At 42.3% G+C, this 26,386-nt stretch overlaps 1 protein-coding gene across 2 annotated transcripts in view; it reads left to right on the forward strand.

Moving 5' to 3' along the window:
• The window catches only part of KATNAL1 (katanin catalytic subunit A1 like 1), a 39,674-nt gene extending 14,055 nt beyond the window's left edge, over window positions 1-25,619 (forward strand). For both annotated transcript variants that reach the window (XM_081909385.1, XM_081909384.1), the window contains 8 exons: window positions 497-662; window positions 5,422-5,549; window positions 7,536-7,641; window positions 13,535-13,693; window positions 15,390-15,516; window positions 17,909-18,043; window positions 21,524-21,650; window positions 23,046-25,619. In XM_081909385.1, coding sequence (XP_081765511.1) covers window positions 497-662; window positions 5,422-5,549; window positions 7,536-7,641; window positions 13,535-13,693; window positions 15,390-15,516; window positions 17,909-18,043; window positions 21,524-21,650; window positions 23,046-23,244 — 1,147 coding nt within the window. In that variant the 3' untranslated portion in view covers window positions 23,245-25,619. The remainder of the gene's footprint in view (window positions 1-496; window positions 663-5,421; window positions 5,550-7,535; window positions 7,642-13,534; window positions 13,694-15,389; window positions 15,517-17,908; window positions 18,044-21,523; window positions 21,651-23,045) is intronic.
• Window positions 25,620-26,386: the final 767 nt, after the last annotated feature.

The raw sequence follows: 26,386 nt of genomic DNA on the forward strand, positions 1-26,386 counted from the left end.
GCTGTTCTTCAGAGTTCCCACTTGGGAACTCCATAGTGTAGCCAGTCCTACTGTGGCATGTTGTCAGTGCTGATCAGCTAATTGGGGCTGACAGCAAGGCTTGCTTGCCAAGTAACAATTGGGCATGTGCTTTAAGGCTCACATTTTTTCCTTTGCAGCCATACCTCTACTTGTCCCATGCCTGACAACAATATTGGGATCCGTGTTGAGTCTAATTTGGCTTCTGGGGCAGAGGTTCCCCCTCTCTACTTTACAGAAATACAACCATTAGGATTTTCATAGCCGTAGAAGGGATGACAAGGTAGTATGGGGTTACAGTGTATTTTAATTCCACTCTCTGCCCCAAAGCATGGCCACCCACCCACCGGCTTCTCACAGATCAACTTGCATGATCTGAACATCACGTTTCCCCCACCGAATTGGGTAGCAAATCACAGTAGTAAAGCGTTTTGTTTCTCTCCAATGCTAGCTGCATCATGTTTCCTTTGCTTGACAGAGCCCCACCTCAAATAAAACGACCCAATCGAGAAGTGAAACCTCTGAGGAGAGAATCGCCAGGATTGCAGCGTGGACCTGTGGGCAGAGCTCAACCAATCTCAAAAAATGAAAAACCTGCCAGCAGCCGAGAAAGGGAATCTAGAGCAAAAGGAAAAGATGAAAAGGTAAGAATTTAGGGGGCAGCTGGCAGGTACCTTTCTTTTGTGCAAATAATAATAATAATAATAAAATGTATATTTTCTGATGGCAAAAAAGCATGAATGTGTAATGAATGCATGCTTACAAAAATATAATTTCCATCCCAATATTTACAGCTCGTTCAGATATTAAGAGAGATAAAGGAACAGATTGTGAGAGTTACCATCTCCTTTGAACAGCTGATACAATATACCATTTTTAAATCGATGAAATTTAGAATGTTGAAAAGTTTGGTATTATATTCTTTGCTTCCCAAACCAAAATATGTCTGAGAGACTGAACTGCCCCCCCAAAAAGAAGAGGGGAAGATATGAATCTGTTTTGCTGTGTCAACACAAGATAACTGCATTTTAAAAATTACTCTGAAACTATTAAGTTGTATAATACAAATGTAGTCCATGGGGGGAGCGTATTCTCAGATAGCAGTTCTCTGCATGTCTTATGGTTTTGTCCTTGAGTTCATTATTACCTTGACATATATAACCAAATTAATCTAATTTTAGGTTGAGAAGTAGATACTGATAAAAGCTACAGCTTTTTGGGTACAAGCAGAGGATTTTAACACCAACTATTCATAAAATTGGAAGTTTTGCTCTGCACCAACAGTGGCAAATTAAACCTGACAGATTTTTATTTTGGAAAGACTTTAAAGATAAAGTGAAATTGGCTCAAGGAAGGAAAAGCAATAATGATTTTCTTGAATTGTAATGAATGTAAGGTAATTACAGGTTTTTTCAGGCTATCTAAATACAGAACAATATTTTTGTATTGGCAAACTGTTTTACTTTGCTACATCCTTTATAGGTTGAGGGAAATGCCTTTTGTTAATATGATTAGGAGATTATATCTCTGCCACAGTCTCAGGTTTGTAAAAATTCTATGGTAGATAGCTTTACTTTGTAAAGTATTGTTCTTTGTGACAATTTGATTTAGCATCTGGAATTTAGATTCACATTTTAGCTTACAGGGTGTGTAAAGGAACGCACACAATGTTCTCTGTACTAAGATTTTAGATAATATCTTTGCGGTCAGCTTGCAGAAGTAGGAAGTGCCTGTCTCTATTTCTGCTTTTATGCCAATGATGGCAGTGTTCTTTATTATTGTTGTCATTAGCTGTTTTTCCAAACTTATATAAATAGTAGGAAATGGTTTCTCCACAGATCTGATTCCAGTGTGATGTTGTAGAAGGTAGAGGATCAGAGTTGCAGTAGGGCAATCTGAGTTTCAATTCATTCTCATCCATGGAGTTAATTGCAGGACTTTGGGCTAGCAATCTGTCCCTTTGGATTGCTGTGAGGATAAAATTGGCTAGCCCCCGGAATGTCATTCTGGGCTCATTGAAGGTGGAGAAGTATACAAATGAAATAGAATAAATGGCGTAGTTAATCATACATGATGTGTGCGTGCTTTTGCTTAAATGGAAGTGACCTCTGTATAGGAAGACGCTGTATGAAGCAGCCATTAATAGCAGTGTGACAGATTCTTATGCTGAATGGATCAACAGTGCCAAGGTGAAATTAAAGGTTATGGTTAGAATGGAAAAATGAAAATGCTTCATGAAAGTTAAATGCATACCTGCCATTTGCATAGATGGCACTTGTCATAAAACCTTTATATTCTACTAGGGGAGAGCTAGGGCAAAGAGGGGAGGAAGATTTCCTTTTTCTTTTTGTCCACCCTCTCCACATGTTCATGCACACCCATTTTCTCTTTCATACACCTACATTCTCTTATAAGCATGCAGATACACATCCTCTTTCTCTCTTAATTTACATACATGGAAGTTTACACACATGCCTTTGTTCTTTCTCAACCCCCCCCCATGCATTATTTCCCCATTCATCTTCCTTGCTGCCGCTTTCCCACTCATTCTTCTTCTTCCTCCCTCTGCTCTCCCCGCAGTGTCTCCTATTCCTACTTCTTTTCAGTGGCTGCCAGCAAGATTTGCTGGATTTTCTGGATCCAGGGAGGCTCCTTGCCACATCCCGAGTGCTCTTGGACAGGATAACTAGATAGGACAGAGAGACCCTTTGCCTGCCGTGTTTCTCAATCCCGGGTCCCCAGCTGTTATTTGAATACAACTACTATCATCCCTCACCACCGGTCCTGCTAGCTAGGGATGATGGAGTTATAGTCCAACAGCAGCTGGGGACCCAAGTTTGGGAAACACTGGTAGATGCCTTGGGGCAAAGGGATCCTGCAGCTGAGAGCTCTTAGAGTTAACCCATCAGTGTTCACTTTGCGTAAGATAAGAAAAGCCTTCTCCCTTTGGGTGTAGGTCTAGCTCAGGCACACACCCCCAACTCTGCCCTCCAGATGTTTTGGGACTACAACTCCCATCATCCCTGACCACTGGTCCTGTTAGCTAGGGATGATGGGAGTTGTAGTCCCAAAACATCTGGAGGGCCAAGTTGGGGGGTGCCTGGTCCAGCTGTGGTCAGGGTGTAGGTCTTGATTTTTAAAGCAACAGGAATGTGTTTTCCAGTAGCCCACCCTCAATATGTTTTTTATCCTCAGCCAAACTGTTTGTTTCTCAGTCTAGTTGTTTTCAGACAGTTTGAAGTCATGTTGTTCCCTTCCTCTTTCCGCTGGGAAGTGTGGTCCCAAGCTGAGGGTGGGGCCAGAATGAACAGCATTTTTCTTCCACTTCCCAGTAAGCATCTGGCTGGTTCCAGTTGTCAGAAGACTTTAGAGTGTGCCTTCCCTAGTCAGAGCAATTTATCTGACATCACATTGATGTCATGTAGGAGTTGTTTGCAGAATATCTAGGGGCCTAATATTACCGTAATGTGAAATGCACCAGGATTATATATCACCCTCCGAGCACTACTTGTAACCAGCACAAAATGATGCATTCTGGAGGTTTTGGTGAGATGCATTACAGAACTTGTACATGGGTTATACCTCCACTGATATGCAGCTATTGCTGGGAATAGTAATCCTAAAGCAGTGGCATTGTGCAAAGGACCCTTTATTGTACAAAGCAGTTCTGCTTACCTCTCAGCCGGGGATTTTTAATGCAAAGAATCTGGTCACTAGGTGGCAGAAAGGAAATAGTTTATACTTTATATTGCAAAATGGAGCACAAAATGTGAAGATGCATAGCCTGGGCAGCTGCATGAAGAAGTACTGTTGTGGGTTACAGTACTATATTGTTTCCTACCTGCTGAGCTGCTGTAGGGCACAGATGATCGGTGGGCTTTGTGCGAAGGAGCCAGCACCCAGAGGACAAAGCTGCGGGCAGCCTTGCACAAGTTTAACGGTCTTCTTTCCTTTCCTTCTGAGATTCTGCACCCTTTGGCTACAATCTTCTGATTTAAATGAGATTTTCAATGTTTCTTTTCTGTGCAAAAGGAAAGGTTGGTCAGAGATTTATGAATAGCTCTACTTACTCTCTTTTTTAAAAAGTGGGCTTGGGAAGGAACCAGACAGGAGTATTCTGCTTCCAAAGGGACTTGGGAAGAAATCGCTACAAAGGGAACCCCATGAATTACCACTTCCGTACCCTCCTATTCCTCTGCCATCTTGCTTACCTGTGCCGCCCAATTCCCCAGCTGCATCTGTTCTAGCCACTTATCCCAAGCAGCTAATGACACTTTCTGATTTGATTTGAAGTATGTAGAGAACAAATTGTTTCTTAATTCTGTCTAGCTTGGCTAAAAACAACCAACATGCAGGGGTTTTTCTGCATTGCTGGGTACTGTAAACTTGCAAGGCAGCTAAAAGGTTCTTTCTGAACTATTTGTAGTGCAGTATGGAGCAGCTGCTGTCTCATAAACTTCATAAACCTAAAGTATTTAGAAGAAGAAGAAGAAGTGTTTGGATTTGATATCCCGCCTTTCACTCCCTTTAAGGAGTCTCACAGCGGCTAACATTCTCCTTTCTCTTCCTCCCCCACAACAAACACTCTGTGAGGTGAGTGGGGCTGAGAGACTTCAAAGAAGTGTGACTGGCCCAAGGTCACCCAGCAGCTGCATGTGGAGGAGCAGAGACGCGAACCCAGTTCCCCAGATTACGAGACTACCGCTCTTAACCACTACACCACACTGGCTCTCACTGAACTGTGTTGGTTTAAAAACAAAATGAAGAGATCGTTGGCATGTAGGGATGAGGATGAGATTTGATTCAGTTCATATTTAAAGGTGGATTTATCTGATTTGCACATTTGAAAATCAAAATACAAAAACTGAAGCATAGCTACCCTAGGTGGAGCTGAGCTCAGAATCTCATTCGTCCCTGAAAACAGCACCCTCAAAATCCTTTCCAACTTGCATCACTGCTGCCAGTTCTAGGACTTCCCTGGAAATCCTAAGTTGTTGTCATTAACCTTTTAATTTGCCCCTTGCTTTTAGTTAAATGCAACCTTTCCCTATTTTCAGTGTTCATAATTCCCTTTGAAACAAAACAGTGGAAGCAGGGGACATAGTGCTAGCAATTCTCAGTTAGTGATCCCAATTCCCCCCACAATGTATATTGATCTGATGTACCTGCTTTTAACCCCCCCTTGGCATTTTCTTGAAATGTGCTTGTGCTCCCCCTGTGTGTGTGTGTGTGTGTGTGTGTGTGTGTTGGGGGGGGCTTTTTTTAGTCTTTTGCTTTCATGTCTTGTTGAGGTATGATGATGAAGGGAGTATGGCACAGAGAACAGCTCAAAAGAAGAAAAAGAAACGTAGCTGTAGAATTCTTTTAACTTTCAGTTGATTAGCTTTCAACATCTTGATCTAGGGAAAGAAGATCCCCCAGGATGGTGCCGGTGATGGTGAAATTCAGAAGTTTGATGGAGCAGGATATGACAAAGATCTGGTTGAAGCTCTCGAAAGAGACATCGTGTCAAGGAATCTAAGTATTCATTGGTACAGTGCTTGCTTTGTAAAGTGAGAAATGCTAGAATTCTTATCTGCCCAAGAAACCAGATACATAGAATCATAGAATCATAGAGTTGGAAGAGACCACAAGAGCCATCGAGTCCAACCCCCTGCCAAGCAGGAAACACCACCAGAGCACTCCTGACATATGGTTGTCAAGCCTCTGCTTAAAGACCTCCAAAGAAGGAGACTCCACCACACTCCTTGGCAGCAAATTCCACTGGCAAACAGCTCTTACTGTCAGGAAGTTCTTCCTAATGTTTAGGTGGAATCTTCTTTCTTGTAGTTTGGATCCATTGCTCCGTGTCCGCTTCTCTGGAGCAGCAGAAAACAACCTTTCTCCCTCCTCTATGTGACATCCTTTTATATATTTGAACATGGCTATCATATCACCCCTTAACCTCCTCTTCTCCAGGCTAAACATGCCCAGCTCCCTTAGCCGTTCCTTAGCCGTACCTTCATCCTGAGGTGCTGGTTACTGCATAGTAAGTAAAACTCAAGGGAAAAACAGGAAAAGTGGCTTGTGGCCCCTTAAAAAACAGACAAGCTGTGGTGGACTAGAGCTTAGTTGCAAAAACAGAATGCACAGCTACCTTTCTGCAACTTGTATTGTGAGTGCATTTTCTTCCTACACTCCAGCCATTCTCTACACATTGAGTGCTCTGGATATATTCAAAGGCATGTTCCTGCCCCAAAAGTGCAAGGTAAAAACTGGTTTCATAGTTATGATCCCCAATATTCAGAGTTAAGTTCCGGTGAGCCAAGGCTCAAACTAAGCTCAAATTGGCATCAAGTCTGGTTCACGTGACATGGTAATCCAAGCTTTGTCTGGCTGTTGGAAAGCAGCTCACAGGTGATTTTCACCTCCTTGGTCTTTTTTTGCTTCCACTTGGCTTGCGGTTAGTGAGAAGAGAGCTTATCCCATGAACCTAGGCTTAGCTCAGCATAGTGTGTGGGTGCAAGAGTAAAGAAGATGAGGGACTGCAAAGACAATTTCTGAAGCCTCCCTTTTCCCACCTATGGCCATATAGCCAGTAATGGATAGGGCATTCAATCCACCTAGAAACAGAGGATCCAAAGTTCTCAGCTAACTTTAACTGAGGTCCTGCATGATGCTGTCTTACCCAGCCCAAATAGTGTGCCCTAAGTTTCTTTTAGGATCCTACCTCCTGAAAGGTGTTCAGTGATATTCCTTGCTGTTAGGGCTCTCTGAACTTGTTCAACTTCACACCCCCTCCCAAAAGAGCAGTACTAGCCTAATCCTCTCCAACCTGCAGGACTGTTGGCAGCCTCCCTTTTTTGCTGGGTCCAGGCTACCATTTCAGCCTGAGATTGAACTAAAGGAGATTGTTGGAAGTCTAAAATATTTGGGGCATCTGGTACAGTTGTCTCAGTCACTCAGTGGATCTCATATATTTCATAGACTCATAGAGTCATGTGTCATGATTTAGACAGTGGATATTTCTCCTTTATTGGGACCACCTGGTCCACTATTGTAAGCAGACATGTAACTAGCCTCTTCAGGCTTGACAGCCTCACCTCCCACCTGGTTGAAGTGGTTCATTTGTGTTTCTGTTTTATTAAGAGAGCTTCTTTTGCTAATGGTGTACTGTTCAGGACATAAAGCAAGATTTTCATTCTTAGAACCATGAGCAAAAGCTTCATTACAGGCACTCATTAAAATGCCCTTGAGCATTTTCTCACATTTAAAAATGTTTCCTTGGTGATCATGCTTTCAGGGAGCCTTTATTATTACTATTCTTATTATTCAACATCTTGTGGCAGGGTTAGTTGAAAGTCATTCTCCCCCACCCACGTCTTTCATGTAGAAAGCCATTTTCAGGAGGCTGGCTTTTACTAGCATCCTGCTTAAGAAAACGCTGTTACTTATTTTAAAATAAATGAAAGATGTTAGTTTTTTTGAAGCAGAATATATTGTGCATGAATCTTCTAATCTCGGTTGATCTTTCACAGGGATGATATAGCAGACTTGGAAGAAGCCAAAAAATTATTAAGGGAAGCAGTTGTTCTTCCAATGTGGATGCCGGATTTTTTCAAGGGGATCAGGCGACCTTGGAAGGTGAGAACCATCAAAGTATTGTATTCATGTCTGTGCAGTTGTAAGTTCAAAAGATGTGTATATGCGTAATACTGCATTGTGTATTTAGACGTTTCCTCCTATAATTGGCTGCCCAAAATTGCAGGGCTGCATGTTAAGTTTGATCATTTGTATTGGTTTACAAACAGTTAAGCTGGTTATTGGGTGTGTTTTGAGATGATACTGTTGTCACTGGCAGATGACCTCATTTTATTTGGGAGTCACAACTGTGGACGCAGTTGAAACTTTGGGGATATTTGAGGCTTAGTTCTTTTTAAGTGGATCAGGTTCAGTCACTCCATTCTTTTAGATGATGGGTCAAGATGCATCTGTCCCTGCCAAGCTTTTGGAGAAGGGTGGGATGTTTTGGATGGATTTGTTTATTTATTTAACTTTTTGGTCACTTGTTACCCGAAGGTCTCAAAGAGAATTACAATAAAGAAAAAATATATACAAATACATAGTAACAAAGGGAAAAGGAGAGACTTTGAGACATATTCCCCCATTGTACCATTTTATGTGTTGCTTTTTATGTTGTTGTCATTTTAATTAGGGTTGTACTTGTTTAATTTCTGTGTGCTACCCTGTGACCATAAGGCAAGGGTGGTATATAAATATTCCTGGATTTCTGCTGATCTCATTTTCAATTTGGATATTAAGATATAGCTTATTGTTTTGATCAACAATCACACATTAGAAACCAATGTGCAAATTGCAGCCTGTAGATCCTGATAGACCTTTCTTCTGCCATGTATATCATGATCAAAGGACCTAACAGGTGTTTGGGAAACTGAAAAGTGCAGAATGTTTGCTAAGCAATAAATACAGATGCTGGGAAAAATATGGAATGATGCGCTCTCTCTCTCTTTCCATACATACATACATACATGCATACTTTTGTTTCTATGCCACCTTTCCACAGTTCAAACCATGCTCAAGGCTTACAACATGGAAAAATATATAACTGAAACATGACAAAAGTAGTCAATTAATGAAGCATTTAAAATACACAACCGAACAGAACAATTTCCATGTATCTCATAAGATCCAAAACAAAGATACTTAAAACCACAGCATCAACAACCTCCTCATCCCCTAGAACAACACCGCAATCCAACTGTCTGTTCAGCAGCCTCAGCTTTTGTAGCTTCAGTCAGTTAGGGCCCTGCTGTCCCAGGCCAGGTGGGGAAAGGCCTGCAAGACAGGGAACAGTTCTTCCACGACAGACAGTATGGTTTTTTTCCTCCTCCATCCCTTCTTGACCTTTGTTTGCATTATGGAGTGAGAAGAGGGTGATTTTTCACCGTTATTGGCCAAAATAAGCAGCATTTGGTGTCAGTCATTCTGAGTAATAACTCAGATAGCAACCAGCCAGCTCTTGTGTGCTCAGGCTCTCTCGAGAACAATTCTCAGGACAGCTGTTTTTATTTCCAGAGTAGGCCCTCTGTATGAAACAGACAGCTCCCCTCCTAGCTAAGCACAGGCATGGGTAGATATATTTGTGTGGACATCAGAGAGATTCCGGTTTTGCTTCCTTTGAATTGTACTTTGAGCTAAGAAGGGCAGGCGCCAGTTGTGCTTCCCACTGTTCAACTAGCGATGGTTACAACAGCAAGGCAAACCCCGCTATGCTCCCATCAAAACACCCACCCCTTGCAGCGCACTGGAGCACATGTGGAAAATTCCTAGATTTGACTGAGCCAGAACGAAAAGATAAGTTTTGTGTAAAGGATTTTAACTAGCCATTCATTGCTGGAATCTAATTCTCATAAAGAAACATAGCAAGGCGTTTCATAAATTCACTTTGTGCAACTGCTGAGCTTTGAAAAATAGGCCAACTGTGCGGAATGGAATACAGTGCAGATTAGCATCTGGGTTCCTATAAAGCAGAGATTGGGAATCCATGGCTCCCCAGATGGAGATAGATTCCCATCAGCCAACAGCAGGTATGGCCAGAAATGATTGGAGTTGTGGCGCGGCGAAATCAGGGTGGGGCAGAGTTTCTCCTGCTATATAGGTATGAATTTAAAGAGTCAAAACATGATTGGATCTCATAGCACTTTCACTTTAATTTATCTAGGGTTGTTTATGACTTCATGACTACTACAACCACCATGGAAATACCCTAAATGGTCTCTTATTTATTTATTAAATAAGAAAAGGGGGAGGAAGTGTTCCATTGTGCAAGCAGAAATTCTTGCACTCGTGAAAGCACTTCATCAGATACTGCCCCATTTTTGTTCTTCTGTACTTTCTGGTGGGTTTTTTAATCTATCTGTGTTTGTTTTCTTTTTCGCCTTTGTTGCTAAAGAGAGTATTTAATTTTTCCCCAAAACGAAATATATTTTTGTGTGTGTGGATCAGAGCCCATTTTATTGCTATGGCCAAGTATTTAACGATATTACAAAATACTATTTTATCTTCTGCAGCTTTTACCTTTGATTTCAGGAGAATGTCTGCAGCCACAGAAATGCCATTTAAATACCAGCTGTATAGAAATAATATGAACACTTGTGATTTAATTACCCATAAACGTACGTTGGAGCCTCCATTAGGAGAGTCCTTAAATGGCTATAGAGGTAGTGAGAGTTAATGGAAAATCTAGACACAGTGAGTCCATTATGCCCAAAGAATCGGGGAGGGGAAAACAATTTTGAATAATTGCATTTTCGGTTGATTTGTTTTTATAAGTCTTCTCCATGCCATTCTTTCAAAGTAATCTCCACCCCACTCTGAGGAGCAGGCAATTTTTAATTTGCAGAGTGGATAGCTTTTAACCGGTTATTTTATTGTGGTGGTGTTTTATGTAAGATATTAATTGCATAAAGTCTATTGTGATGTGCAACTCTAATTTCGGCTAATTTTATTACCCTGAAAAAAAGAAATTCTTGTTAGAATTGAATCTGATCTTATGTTTGCAGGGGAATGAAATATGTGCAGTAACAGCAGAGTGTCTGATGAGAGAGCATGGTGGCAACTGTTCTCCTTAAATTATTGCTGTGCATTTCTGATGGTGAAAATCCTCTGCAGTAAGACCCCAGCCTTTCCCAGTGGTGGCCAAGTTCTAGCTCCTGAGCTCTTTGGGGGCTCTTTAAAAGATCTGAACGTTGTCAACAGTTCAACAACGTAAATGGGTGAAAAGGGGGCGGGGACCCGCATGTGAACAAGGTTGACATTCTTCCCACCTTTCTAATCCCCATCTTCCCAGCAGATGAAGGATTAGTTTGGTAGGACAGGATAGTGAAACCTTGAGAATCAAAGGGCAGGGTTAGGTAGGGGCAAATTTTTAGCTTCAGGCTAACTTGGGTAGGGTGAAGAAGAAGTGAAGTGGGGTTAGGGTTTTAGAAAGAAAGGACATGGTGGCAGTTGAGACTATTATCCAGTACCTCTTCGAGATATATATTTTTAAAATAGAGCTCTGGGTCCTCATCATCCAAAGGTGAAAAAGCTTTAATATCTATCTTCTTTCAGAGTACTTTTAAGTTGATATTTCTACTATTAGATAAGCTCTGTCCCTGAAGACAGAGTTTGTGAAACACAGACGCTTACTAGTTTATCAGAATGGCTTATATTCCCCCTGCTCCTGTCTGTCAGTTGAAACACTTTGGATATTCCTTTTTACTTTGTACTATGCTGATATGCAGTGGTACCTCGGGTTACAGACTCCGCTAACTCAGAAATAGTATCTTGGGTTAAGAACTTTACCTCAGGAAAATGAAAGAAAGAACAGAAATTGCATGGTGGCGGTGCAGCAGCCGCGGGAGGCCTCATTGGCTAAAGTGGTACCTCAGTTTAAGAACAGTTTCAGGTTAAGAACAGACCTCCAGAATGAATTGAGTTCTTAACGCAAGGTACCACTGTATTCCTTTCAACTTTCATTGCACACTAAGAGGTGACTTGTATTTTCTTTAGGTGTGCAGGTGTGCAGTATCTTACTGCAGAAGTGCTTGAAAATATTGGATGGTTTGAACGATGGTTCCAGGCTTCATAAACCATAATGTGATCCTGACTTATTTTCCTGGTTTGTTAACCAACATTAAGCCAGACTTCCTGGTTCAAGTGCAATAGGGAACTCTGGCTTAATACAAGCCAGAAGCTGGTGCATGATGGGATTGAGGGGAGGAACGCTTGGCCCTGATGCTTATTTCTGGCTTCATAAATTGTGGAATGATTGTCCAAAGCAGGCAATTGCATCTGTGCATAGGATTTATAGAAGAAACATTGTTTTGCCCCGAACACTTAGCAGAAGCTAAATTGTGTCCATGCTGATGGGTGCTTGTGAGCGACAACATGCAGGATGTTCAGGAAGCCAATTCATATTGCATGCGTGCTTGATGAAGCCCTAATTTTTAAAGCAGGGAGGACCTTTGTATTGTAGAAAGGTCACCTGATTTATTTATTTATTTATTTATTTATTTATTAAATTTGTTAGTTGCTTTATCTTACCAGGACAACCCAAAGCAGCATAAAACCAACCAAACAGATTGAGAAAAAACCTCACAGAGATACTTTAAAACCAAAAAGAAAAATAAATAAATGAACGAATTCCTGTGCCCAGAGATGCATTTTAAATAACCCAGAGATGCATTTTAAATAAAAGGACACATTCTACTCATGTAAAAACACGCTGATTCCTGGACCATCTGTGGGCCGGATTTAGAAGGCAATCGGGCCACATCTGGCCCACGCGCCTTAGGTTGCCTACCCCTGCTCTCTGGGGAGAGCATTCCACAAATGAGGAAGCACAGCAAAAAAGGCCTGTTCTTGTTGCCCTCCAGACCTCTTGCGGAGGAGGCACATGAAGAAGGGCCTCAGATGCTGGTCACAGGGTTCAGGTTGGTTTGTATGGGGCAAGGCAGTATTGAATCTGAGTTGTGGCGGGTTGTTCATTGTACACAGTCATCTATTAATTTCAGTGCAAGGTGTTTTCTCCATAAAGTGGCAAACTAAATTTGTGGTGGGGAGGGGAACCTGCTACAGTGGTGTTTATTATCATTATTTATTAAATTTATATACCACCCTTCATCCGAAGGTCACAGGGTAGTTTACAGAATAAAAACACAAAAGGAAAACACAAAATACATAACAACAAAAACCAACAATCCCTTCTCACAAACACATTTACAAAGTTGATAGATAGTTTAATCAGCCCAAAGTCTGATTAGAAAGTTACTACATCCCACAGATGAGAGCCAAATACATTCTGCTGGCGCCCGGATCTTGGCACTTTTCTGATCTGTGCTGCTGAAAGGGAAAAGCCTCCAGGTAAACTCAACCTGTGGAAGCTGGAAGAGCAGGTTGTTCTCATTCCCTCTTCCGCAGTCTCTCATTAGTGCCTACAAACTCCTCTTCCTTTCCTGGGCACTCTGCCAAGAACCAACAGTGCTGGTTCAAAATGTATTGCTCTGGAGAGCCCACTAGGGTGAGTGTTTTGCTGAGAGGCACTTATCTGCTGGGACTCTGACCCTTGGACCACAACTAGCACACTGCTTGCTCATTGTAAACTGATGTGCACCATCTTAGTATACTTCCAATTTTAAAAAACAACAACCCATGTCTTATCAGTTTATCCTGCGGCAAGACTTCTAGGCTCAATTTAGCTCAATATTTCTACAATAGTAACTACAAAAGGGTTGAACTATAGGAGATACTCTCTAATCTTCCGTTACTTTTCAGGTGTCAAGTAGCAGTCAGCTTTGCGTTAATGAAATCAATTACGGTTTTTATGAATCAACAGCCGCAGATTATTGCAATAGCCCAACTGGCTTTGACAATGCTAGGCTGTGTTTAGACAAGTTCATTTAATTTTATTATTCTGCACCGTTGTGCACTTGTACCTGCTTGTGCTTATTCAGTTGCCCTCGTTTAATTTTAGGGAGTGCTGATGGTTGGCCCTCCCGGGACTGGTAAAACTATGCTAGCGAAGGCTGTCGCTACAGAATGTGGAACGACTTTCTTCAACGTTTCTTCCTCCACTCTGACGTCGAAGTATCGAGGCGAGTCTGAAAAGTTAGTTCGCTTGTTGTTTGAAATGGTAAGCATTACTGATGCTCAAGTCTCACAGTTTCTTGTTGTCATAGTGGGCATCTAAGTCATTCCAACACATTGGATAGTATCCAACTCAGTTTTATTCAGAGCCAGACCCATTGAAATGAATGAACCTAAGTTTGTTGTGCCCAATGGGTGTACTTAGAAGTCCTAGAACTATCATTACAAATTGGGGTAAGGCTTTTTAGCCACATTTGCCAACCATGTTATACCAACCAGCAACATTGTGCTACAAAGTGCCTGTAATATCCCCAGCTTTTAGAACTAATGGCATCTGTTTTCAAAATGACTCATTATGTGTGTGTTGTTTACCTGTAGTAAACACAGCTTCCTTTCACAGCTTCCTTTAATGTTTTGAATTTATCAGAGTCAAGGCCTGATATTTCTTTAACTTTCTGCCTTTTGAGGTTGGTTTTTAATTTCTTTTTGTTTCTTACTCAAAATGTTTTCTTCTTTCTATTTCATCTTTTGCATTTCCCCCGTTCATTTTCATAGCACTTGTAATGTGCAGAATGCTTTCTAAACAGCATGTTACTCATCTTTACACAATTCTTGCGAGGTAGGCTGCTTTGATCCCTGCTTTACAAAAGAGGCTCGTTGATGAACATGCATATGTAAAATATAATGATTCAATCACCACAGCCCCATAACAAAAGGAAATTGTTTTTGTCTTCTACTCCTTAGAAGGTTGTGTTAGAGCTATGTCACACATCTGACTGATTCACAGTTTGCAATGTTTTAGAAATGACTCCAACAGTAGCTAGAACTGACTTTGCAGGCACACAAACAGGGCCAAATCTGTCAAGTTTTATAAGGTGCCACAATACTGTAATCTTTTCAAGAGATTTGCAAAAAATAATAATAATGAAAAATTGAGGGGGTTTTTTTGTACATGTGCCATTTTTATGTCCATGCCCCCCTTCTCTCTGACACACACAGAGACGTAACAGTTGGCCAACACCACAGTAGTGATCTCTACATCTGCTCTGCTGAAACTTTCCTACCAACAATGCAGCCCTGTGTCTTTTGTGCTGACAATTAAAAAACAAGCAAGTGTCTAAGCACCTAGAATATTAATAAACATTCAATAGCACCTTACCAGCTGAGCCAGTGGCTAGGGAGGGCTCATTTACTCCACTGAAGCCCTCATAATCTGTAATAGGGGCATCTACTTTGGTGTCCTCCAGATGTTGTGGGACTCCAACTCCCATTCGCCCGGTTCAGCATGGCCAGTGGTCCTATAACATTTGGAGGACACCATGTTGGCCACCTGCTGTCTCTAGCTACAAAGTGTTAAGAAAACTGCTAACCTAACATTTCCCCCTCTTGTTGATTCCCTCCCCCTCTTGTTTATGGAGATAAATTGACAAAAACTTTATTTTTCTATATCTGTGTGATTTAATCAGATATATTATTTGCCTTTCTGCAATCATGCAAGTGGTTCTAAAAGAATATCCCAAACCAGCTTTGATTTAGCATTAGCTACATAGATGCTGTTCCTAAGGCAGATGTTGTAAGGTAAGCTGGACAGCACATCTTTGTCAAAGGGGCATAGTCAACCAAGCTTTGCTCTGAGTAAACTCAATGAAATGAATGAACATCACTTAAGGTACATCTTGTATATGATAGAATCTCACAAAAACTGAAATGTTGTGTTTAGTAAATGTTTTCTTTGTTTCAAGGCCCGATTTTATGCACCCACAACCATTTTCATTGATGAAATAGACTCCATCTGTAGCCGCAGAGGCACCTCTGATGAACATGAGGCAAGCCGTCGGGTCAAATCTGAGTTGCTTGTTCAGATGGATGGTAATGTTTGATATCTGCACTGGAGCTTCCCTTCCCTTTTTATAAATTGCTTGTAGGCTTGTTTTGGAGAAGGCATGCAGCCATATTTACCAACATGTCCTGAAATGTTCTCGTTTTAAGCTGTCCACCTTTTGCTGACATAAGTATTTTGGGCATGGCCACATGATGCAGCCATCTTGCTGAAGCTAAGCTGTTCTGCGTCTGCATGGGGGACCACGAAAGCTGCTTGGAGTTCTATCATAGAAGAAATGTGAAATGTAAATGTAATACAGTGGACGCTTGGGTTGCAAACGTGATCTGTCCGGGATGCACGTTCGCGGTGCGTCTGCACGCACGCGGGTTGCGATTTGGCATGTCTGCACATGTGCAAAGTGCAATTCAGCGCTTCTGCACATGCGCGACTGCCAAAACTCGGAAGTAACCCGTTCTGGTACTTCCGGGTTTCGGTGGTCCGTAATCCGAAAAACCGCAACCTGAAGCATCTGTAACCTGAGGTATGACTGTACAAATGAAGAGCATGGCATAATTACTCAAGTTTTATGCTCATTTTTCTTTACAAAGATCACTTAAGATGCATTTCCCCAATTAAGTGGCAAATATTATGTGTGTATGTGTGTGTTTGATTATGTAAAAAGTTTTATATGCCGTTCTTATGGCTGTTCCTAGAGTACTTAATAAAGATGATTAAATATAAGAATAAAAAAAAATACATTACAATACACAAGACATGGGAGATTAATAATCACCATTTTTTGGTTTTGTTTTATAGTAATTAGCAGCCCTGTGTAGCTGCTTTGAAAACTGGTAAAGAGTTACTGGGGGAAATTAACCCTTCTGCCCACTTCATTTCCTGGCCATCTAAATGCCTGCTTACCCTCCAATGCTGTTTGGATGTGTTTTTCTGAGCATCATCAGTTTCCTTCTGTGGACTGGGTTACAGTGGTGCCCCGCAAGACGAATGCCTCGCTAAACGAAAAACCCGCAAGACGAAAGGGTTTTCCGATTTTTTAGCGGCTTCGCAAGACGGATTTCCCTATGGCTTGCTTCGCAAGACGAAAGCCCATAGGGAAATCTCCGGGGACAGCGGGGAAGCGCAGCGCGCCTTCTCCTCTGTTCCCGGACCTGTCCTAAGGCTTGCGGTGGGAGGTCCGGGAACAGAGGACAAGGCGCGAAGGGCTTCTCCTCTGTTCCCGGGGCTTGCGGTGGGAGGAGGGTTTTTCCTCCCCACCGCCAACATTCAGAACAGCATTCTGAATGTTGGCGGTGGGGAGGAAAGCCCTCCTCCCACCGCAAGCCTTCAGGACAGGTCCGGGAACAGAGGGGAAGGTGCGCAGCGCTTCTCCTCTGTTCCCGGGCCTTGCGGTGGGAGGAGGGTTTTTCCTCCCCACCGCCAACATTCAGAACAGCGCTGCCGCCCGCCAGCATTTTAAGATCGCCCCGGACAGCGGAGAAGTCCTCCGCTGTCCCGGGAAGGCAGGCGGGGGGGAAGCAAAGACTTTCGCCCCCCCGCCAGCCTTCAGAAGAGGTCGGGGGACAGACTGTCCCCGGACCTGGTCTGAAGGCGGTTTCCATAGGAACGCATTGATTGATTTTCAGTGCATTCCTATGGGAAACTGTGCTTCGCAAGAAGAAAAACTCGCAAGACGAAAAGACTTGCGGAACGAATTAATTTCGTCTTGCGAGGCACCACTGTACTTTGTTGTGCTTTGTGGAAACAAATACAGTGGAACCTCGGTTGTTAAACGTCTCTGTTGACCAGCATTTCGGCTTTTGAACGCGAAAAACTGCTTCAGTTTTTGAACAATGTTCGGAAGCCGAACGTGCCACATGACTTCTGTTTTGAGTTTCCCTATTATATTGATGCTACTGTTTTTGGTTTTTGAACGTTTCGGAAGTCAAATGGTCTTCCAGAACGGATTACGTTCAAAAACTGAGGTTCCACTGAACATGGTTTGGTATTGGGCCTCATACACTGCCTCTGTTCTGTACTCATCATATTGTGCCTAGGCAAGTCCTCCCTCCCCCAGTCACCTGTGTTATGGTGCTGCCCACAATAGGTTCTTAGATTTCTCTGTGCACCCCTGGGCTCCAAAAAGCTTGGGGCCTTAACCTCTTCATTTCATGGTTTTAGGCTGGTGTTCTTTAGTTGAGGAGGATTTAGTGGCTCCCCTGTGTAATGTATTCTGAGCTGGAATCTCTGCTTAGCTTTCGTTACACTAGTTTTATAGGATCTCTGTGTTATATAAACTAGCTTTATTGGAACTGTGATTTTAATTGCTTGGTTGTTTTGTTTCTTTGAAGTATGGAATAAGCTCAGCTCTTGGATGTCTGAACAATCTAATAAATAATAGAAATAGTACCCTGTTGTCTGCTATGTCTTTTGTTGATGTAGGAGTAGGCGGGGCTCTGGAAAACGACGACCCTTCGAGAATGGTGCTGGTGCTGGCTGCTACAAATTTTCCCTGGGACATTGACGAAGCTTTGAGAAGGAGGCTGGAGAAAAGGATCTATATACCATTGCCAACAGGTGGGAAGGCTGTAATATTTTCTGTCCAGATGCACTTTTCTTACATTTTGTTATTTGAAGAATTCATTTGACACTTCGGTTGCAAACATTTGGTTGCATTTTCAGCAGCTAATAACTTGCCAGTGCTCTCTCCCTCCCTCCCTTTCCCCTTAAGGGTTGAGATTGGAGAATGAAAGGGTTGCAGTATTCCATTGCAGACCCAGTGAGAGAGATGCTAATGAGCTTGGACTAAATTTGAATGTTTAACAGTCCTTGATTGAGCATCAAAGGCCGTCTTCAGACATCTTTTAAAGAAATATTGCCAGTGCATTTCCATGCACTTGCCGATTAATGCAGAGAAGCGGATCCATGAATTTTCACTCTCAGGCTGGCGCTGCTGTAAATCAACTCTCGCCTGACCTTTACGACTAGATTTCCAGCCGTTCAGATCGTAGCATGCTGATTGTTCCCCTGCCTGAGGATGCCATATCATATATTGCTTCTCCTTGGCTGTCAGTCATATATGCTATTAATTTCAAGATCCTTTATCATTTTAGCTTTATAAAGTGGCGTCTTCTCTTGATACACTGGCGTGCCTGCTTGCCTCCATGACCCCTCAAGATAACAGAATAGAAGTACAGTGTGGTTGTAAACTCTTTAAGGGTTGAAACAACATATTGGAGCACAGCATGGGCCTGCTGGCAATAATAGCATCTCTAGCATACATTCTTCCCCTCTCCCCTTGTAAGGTTGAGGTTAACTTAATATATATCATGATGACATTGGTGTGAGTTTTCCTACTCCACACCTTCCCTACTCCACACCTTCAGTTCCTGCTGGTAGGGTGGCAGAATCACCACCGTGTGATGTCTTGATACATGAGAAGTGATCCAAAAGGTTACAGAGAGGGAAAATGCTTAACCTAGAGATTTAATTTTGCTGTGTCAACTTCATGTTGTATGTAATGTGTGGTGTGATGTCTAGAGTGTTGGACTGTCATCAGGGAGTCTCTGGTTCACATCCTCACATAGCCATGAATTCATTATTTTTATTATTATTATTATTAATTCACCTCGGCTTTACTTTCCAAGGCTGTTGTCAGGATAAAATAGCTGACAATGGTTGGGGGAGAACCATGCATGCTACCTTGAGCTCGTTGGAGAAAAGACTGACTACACACATTCAATAAATACTAATAGTTCCAGCTTATAATGGGAGCCCTGACTTTATGGCTGATTGGGGTATTACATATGATTTAAATTGCCTTGCAGATCTCTATCATGTTATTGATCTAAACTTATTGCTAATGCAAAAGAGAAGATGAAAGGCAGGCATTTGTTTGCATTTATGGTTTTAATCATTTGAAGCCATAATTGCTTTCAGCCCTGTTGGTGGGGTGGGGGAAGTACCTCACCTGAAGTTCTACCACATTATTGGTTCTGGCTTCTATCTGTGCAGTGCAGAATGGGCACCTTGCTAAGGTGTGTCTACTTCTCTTCTCCGCAGAGACAAGGATACAGTGCCCCTTCTAGATTGCCACTATTTTGTGAGTGGGATTCAGTCGCACCAGCAAATTTAGGTTGTGCAGTTAAAGTGGGTTTGCCTCTCTTGCATAATGAACACACTTTTAAAAATAAGACTTTTTGTAGGAAGCTAATTGATGAAAAATTGCACTGAAAAGTGTAGGATAACAACGGCTTGATCTGACATCTTACAGCATCCCCACCTTTTGCAAACAGATCATGAAGAATGTTCAATAAACAGGCCATCTGGAAGAGACTAGTGTTGAAAAAAAACATGGAAAACTAATTTCCATTGTAGCCGTTTTAGGTACTCTGCAAAGTTACCCATGGTGAGACATGTATGGAGAATCTTACTAAAAGATCAGTTTTATTCTGTGTTTTTTGAGACCATTATTTTTAACAGTCAACACAGTACAGATCTCCCAGCTACAATGTGTACATGGAATGTTTTCATACCAGTACAGTATAGCTTGCCAAAGGCACATTGTGATGGATGGGAAGCTTGTGTATTTTATATTTTTGATGTTTATACTATGCCATCAGTGTTCATTGTGCCTTACAGCACCATACGGGCAAATTGGGCATCTCTCTGCTCAGAAAGAGCTTGCACTCGAAAACTAACAACGAGGGGAAAGGGAAAGGAGAGAAGAATGTGGGCAAAGGCCAACGCATGTACTTAATTAAATTAAATTAAAAAGAAACATTGTTCAACTGAAACCCCTGGGTCACTTATATCACCAGGGCAATCATTTTCATTATCTAAAACATGTTCAGGGGTCCCTCCTCAGCAGCTGGGGCAAACACTCTTTAATAGGGAGGGTGTTAAATTCAGAAACTGAATACAGCAAAATCTATCTGGGTGGATGGAGCAGCCAAGTAATTTCGTTGTCCCTGAGAGGGGGCAATGACAATAAAGATATTATTATTATTATTATTATTATTGGACAGAGGGAAAGGAGGGATCTCTGTGTGTTTGACAGGGGAGAGGGAAAGAATCCACCCATCCTTATTTAGAGTGTATCCTTTCCACTTGGCTTCCCCCATTGTGTAACCACTTCCTTTTTCTCATAATTAAAATGATCCTTCCCTTCTTATTTTTCTGTTTGTCTAGAAAGAAAATGAAAAAGGATCAACGTGGTTTAACAGTAACTTAATACCTTAACCAAATAATTCATTTAATGCCGATTGCTTTAACAAATGCTGTTAGCTAAATAGGACTAAAATTTAGGGTGTTGACAGCTGAGCTGTCTCTTTCTACAGCTTCTTATTGTCCTGTTGTCTTGTAGACCAATAGAACAATGTGCTTCCACGGTCTCCTGTGAGATGCTTAGTGCAACACCAAGTATGCACTTAGCATCACACTTTTCATGTTGGCAAGGCATGGGCCAAGGTGCTGCCCTAGGTGGCCTTGCCCTTTCATACCTGGGGGAAGAAGGGGGGTCAGCAGGGTGTGGGGGAGAGGGCCCAACAAAACGTCAGTCTCCAGCAACTCCCCCCAAACTACGCTAAAGTTTGGTTTCAGCTAGGCATTAGCAAAGGCTTCACAGAAAAGGTGGTTTTGAGAAATTGTTGACACTTGATACAAGGTTTGCTGAAAAAACTTGGGTAGGATAGGATAGAGAGTGCATGTTTATGGATGTATGCATATCTATGGATGTTTTCATAGCTAATGGCAAAATGGCTATTGGAAATTGCGCTCTCTCTCTCTCTCTCTCTCTCTCTCTGTGTGTGTACACACACACACACACACACACACTGCTTCATACAGAAGTCACTAAAATTATATAATTGATTCTTCAAATGCACTTTTTGCAGTTAATACAGTGCCAGTGTCTTTAACATTCAAGAGTTCTTCCAGGCTGATTTTGCTTAGTAATCCCCCCCCCCCCGCCATAAAACCAAATTACAGGGTTAAGTGTTATTGAATATCTACATGTTTGCAAGCCCTGCTCTGATCAAACAACTTTTATTTTTGCAGCAAAAGGCCGAGCAGAGCTGCTTAAGATTAATCTTCGGGAAGTAGAACTGGATCCTGACATCAGCCTGGAAGAAATTGCTGAGAAGATCGAAGGCTACTCTGGTGCTGACATCACTAATGTTTGCAGGTATCCTATTTCCTGGGTTTGCAAGCTAAAGAAAAATGGAATTGCTAGGCAAACTACACATACTGAATGCTTTTTTGAGTACATTGCTGACGACTCAATCTTTTGCCTTTACGTCAGTGCTTTCAAAATTCTCCTTCCCTGGAAACCCTTTCTGCATCAAATAGTTTGCTGAGGAACCAGCACAAAGCCCAGAGTGTTGCATAAGATCTTGGAACCGTTTGGCGGGCCATACACTCCGTTCACACAGAAGGCAGATTAGGTTTCTTAGGTCTTACCGTTGTTCCTTGTGAACTGATAAGGGGAAGCTTGTTTGCCACTATGGATCTTCTCATTGAAGGACCCTTAATAGGTGTCTGAGGAATGTAAGTTTCTCCTAGCACTAGAACTCAGGGTATTTCCAATGATCAAGGGAATGGAGCAACCAGTGGCATCATAATGGGGGCGGGGCGGTAAACCCCAGGTTCCATGCCTGTGGGGGTGACAAGAAGTCACCCTCCGGGGGCTCGTGGCGGCACGAGCAGCTATCGCAACACTGCAGCTATCACAACACTGCAGCTATCGCACCACTGCAGCCGCTTTTGGAGGATCCTCCGTTTGCGGCTGGAGCCACGAGCAGAGGATCCTGGCACTGGCAGCAAACCGCTAAGTACAGCGCATGTGCAGCATCGCATGCATATGCGCTGTACGTAGTGACGCTGCACATGCACTGTATAGCGGTTTGCCGCCAGCGCCATACGGATGGTGTTGGGATCCTCAGTTTGCGACTGTAGCGGTGCCAGAGAGATCCTGGCACCGTCCATACAGCGCTGGAGTGGTGCTGGCGGCAAACCGCTATACAGTGCATGTGCAGCATCACTACGTACGGTGCAACCCTGTAAGGGCTGCAGCATTGGGGGCTTTTTAGTTTAGAGAAAAGACAAGTAACAGGTGACATGATAGAAGTTAATAAAATTATACAGGGCATGGAGGAAGCCGATAGAGAAAAGGTTTTCTCCCTCTCATAACACTAGCACTCATGGACATTCAATAAAGCTGGATGTTGGGAGATTTGGCACATGCAAAAGAGTAGTTCATGAACTGAACAATTGCCTCAGCATCTCCATAAATCCTTGCAAAAAGGGGCGGGTGGGTCTTTTTTATCGTTTTAATTATCCTCTGCACATTTACCAGATGCCTTAGTGGATTTCCGTTCCAAAGTGTTGTTTTATGTTACATTAATGTTGGGGGTGTTGGAGATGTGCAAGCTTGTTTCGCCACAGGGGAACGCTGAGATAGCTAAGAATAAATGCTTCTGCATTTCTGCTAGAGGCCTGCAACACAAGAGAGGTAATCAAAATCCATATAGTTCCTAGCACACGGTGTTAGTAATTAGTTCTTGCGAATTTTCCTTTGCAGGGATGCTTCTTTGATGGCAATGAGGCGGCGCATTAATGGCTTATCCCCAGAAGAGATCCGTGCGTTATCTAAAGAAGAGCTTCAGATGCCTGTTACCAAGGGAGACTTTGACCTGGCTCTGAAGAAAATCTCAAAGTCTGTTTCAGCGGCAGACCTAGAGAAATATGAAAAGTGGATGTCAGAATTTGGATCTGCTTAACAGACATTATCTCACAAAGGATTTTAGCTTTTCAGTTATAAAATATTACAAAGACTTAGAAATCTTTTAAGACTTGAGTTTTTCCTACGGACAAGGACCCTTTTAAACTTTTTTTGCACTTTAAAGGGAACAAAATAAAATGTTACACAATGAAATCATGGTATTTCATGGATGAATACTAAAAGCTGTAAATGTAGCAAGGGAATCCTATGTGTTTTTGGTTGTCTGCACTTTTTTTTAACACTAGTTCTCAGTGTCCTGATTTTCACGTTCTAGTCTTTCCTGGCTTTTATCTGCCAATCAGATATAGGACTCTGCAGGAAAAAGTTGACAAAACTTACTGTTCTGTACTCTTGTTGTTGGATCATATTGTTTGTCTAGTTAGAACCTGATTCCTTGAGCGTAGGACTGGCATTTTTATTCTTTGCCTCTCCCCCTCTGTTTAGAGAGCTCATCAGTATGATCTAAGTTGAAAATACCAAGATCACTTTACACTGCAGTCACGTTGTCATGGCTACAGTCGTATTTGCTAGAACACTAATAATCATATAAAATGTGAAAGGGAGGTGCATACCTCCAAAATATACAGTGTGGCCAGTTACAGCTCTTTGCCATCTTTTGCTCCCAGCTCTGAAGAAAAGCACATGTACTTTTCTCTCCTCTTGTGTTCGCTGCAGCTGGCACCAGGAGAAGTGCAGTGAATGCAATCGCTGTTTAAAGCGTGGAGCAGCCCGTCATAGAAATCATGTATCACAACCTTGATGTTTGAAATCTCTGGGCTGCTCTCATTGCAGTTTTACAGTTGTGTTGATCTATGGATTTCGCTGGATCTACTGCTGTCTTTGATTTCTCATTGTATAGCACTGTAAGCAAAAGTTTGCTAAGGGCAGATAAATTCCAGAGGTTATAGTGGCTTAACTCTCCAGAGTAGGTCATGATAAATGTGTGTACATCTTGCACTTTTTCATGCTTTGTTAGTGCCAGTTGCACCTTTGCAGTATAAGATACCAAGGTTGAACACTTGTGGAAACTAAACTTGAAGATATAGAGCCGTCATCCTTGACATCCAGGAATAATCTCTCCTCCTCCCTCACCCCACCCTTATTTCTGGTGCTTTCTAGCATTTAAACTTACTTTTGCATATTTCATCTGTTTTTTCAGATATGACAAATTGCTTCTCATCTCTGCATAATATTACCAAGGGTCCACGGACATGAAAAGAGGCACACAACAATGGCTTGTTCTTTGGGGCCCTTCAAAAATAATGTATAGCTCACTTCTTGAACTTGTTTTGGGTGTATGTGTGTGGAACTCGTTATCAAAAGTTATGTATTTGGAAATGAATGTATATGATCAGAACTGCAATTGAATCTGGCTGTAGGAGAGTTACATGAATACCTAAACCCAAGGCAAGGTTTCAAGTTTAGAAAACAAAACAAAACAGGAATGTCATGTAAATCGGTCTTAGACATCTTGAAATGATCAATAGGCATTTCCAAGCCACCTGTTCATTTGGCAACTCATCTAAAATAATTTGCATTTCTGCCCTTTAAGGCATTGCAAGATGTAGGGGTTTTCAGATGTCAAGCATGCTGGTGCAAGGATGTTTAGTTGTGCTTGGAAATTTCCCTCCGTCCCTTATCCCCGCACATCTCCTAAATTTGCTCTAGATTAAGGTAGGGAAAAAAACCAGAACAGATTTAGGGGTCACACAGAGAAGTTCTATGGTGTAGATAAGAGTTCTTGCACTGGCAGAAGTGTTCAGTTGGATATTGCTCTCTGACACCAGTGAGTCACCTGGGAGTAGAGCTACTCCCTGTATAGATCTCTACTGGTCTTGCCACCACCAGCTGTGTTAGACCAAGGAGAAGTATGTTCTATGCTTTGTGTGTGGCACAGTAAAAAAGAAAGAGTGGTCAAGACATTGCATTACCTGGTGTCTTTTCCTGGAGGTGTCTTTCCCCCAGTTCAGTACTGCAGTGCTAAATCAGCTATCAGGAAAACTTCCGCCTAGCCCCGGCCTTAGTTTAGTTTCCACCTAGATCTCCAAACTACTAACAGGGAGCTTTTCCTTACAAGGGCTCCCTGCATTGTTACTTACTCATTGTAATAGCCACCTCGTCAGCATAGCACTTGCTAGACACATCCAGAACTACAGGTGTGACTTGGTTCCATAAGAGAAGCAAGAGTGTTTACCTAGCAGAGTCCCATCATACTGTATGCAGCCAGCTATAAAGGTTGTGTTGGGTTTCTTTACTTTGTTTTAACATAGAAGAAGATGTATTGGGTCAAGACTGTGAATGATGCACTGTGTTCATCTCCAACAAAAGGCAGCTCTACTTTGGGGAAAATAATAATAAATGTCCTAATGGTGACTCGCTTTTTTCTTTTTATGTGGTGCTGTGTGTTCTGTGTACATATTCTGTTGTGTTCCTGGTGTGGCTGAGTTGGATTTCCTGCTTTGGGAGCGTAAGAGGAGCATGACACCTTATAGAGCTTTCCCCCTGTTTTGCCAGCATTATCTCCAGTAGTTCTTCTCGCTGTCTCCCTTTGGGAAGGTAGCTGGCAACATCATCAAAGTACTTGAGGAATGAAAGGGCTGTCATGGAAAAGGCAACACTCTCTTGGGACCCACCGCTTTCCCTCTCGCAGTAGGAGCTGTCTGATTCATGCCAGTAGCAATTTGTGTACTTCGGAAATGGCAGAACTTGGTGAATATAAATGCAGGATGGTTTTGATCTTGTTGTATCTGGTGTCGATTGTGTGCACAAATAGGATGTAATACGTTGGACATTGCAAAGATATGGCTACCTGTGACTAGGTTTAATAGAATGTATTTGTGAATAAGTTAAAATGGGTGTGTGTATGGGGTGTGAAGGGAGGGGTAGTACCTCTGGTGGGGGACATGTCATGCTCCTCCTGGGCTAGTTTGTCTGCCTTTGGTCTCCATCCTGCACTCAGCTCTCACCTGTGGCTCCTGGAAGCTGTCAACATGTGACAGTGGTCACGCCCTGAGAAACAGCTTTGATTGGCCGGCTAAACCAGGTGAGGGTATCTGATGGGTCTCAAATCCTTGGTGAGTTAGGAACTTCCCCCTGCATGCAAAGACAGGCTCTGGTGGATTGAGCGGATGAGACCAGTG

The sequence above is a fragment of the Podarcis melisellensis genome, assembly GCF_964234715.1.
Source record: "Podarcis melisellensis genome assembly, chromosome: 4".
Taxonomy (NCBI): domain Eukaryota; kingdom Metazoa; phylum Chordata; class Lepidosauria; order Squamata; family Lacertidae; genus Podarcis; species Podarcis melisellensis.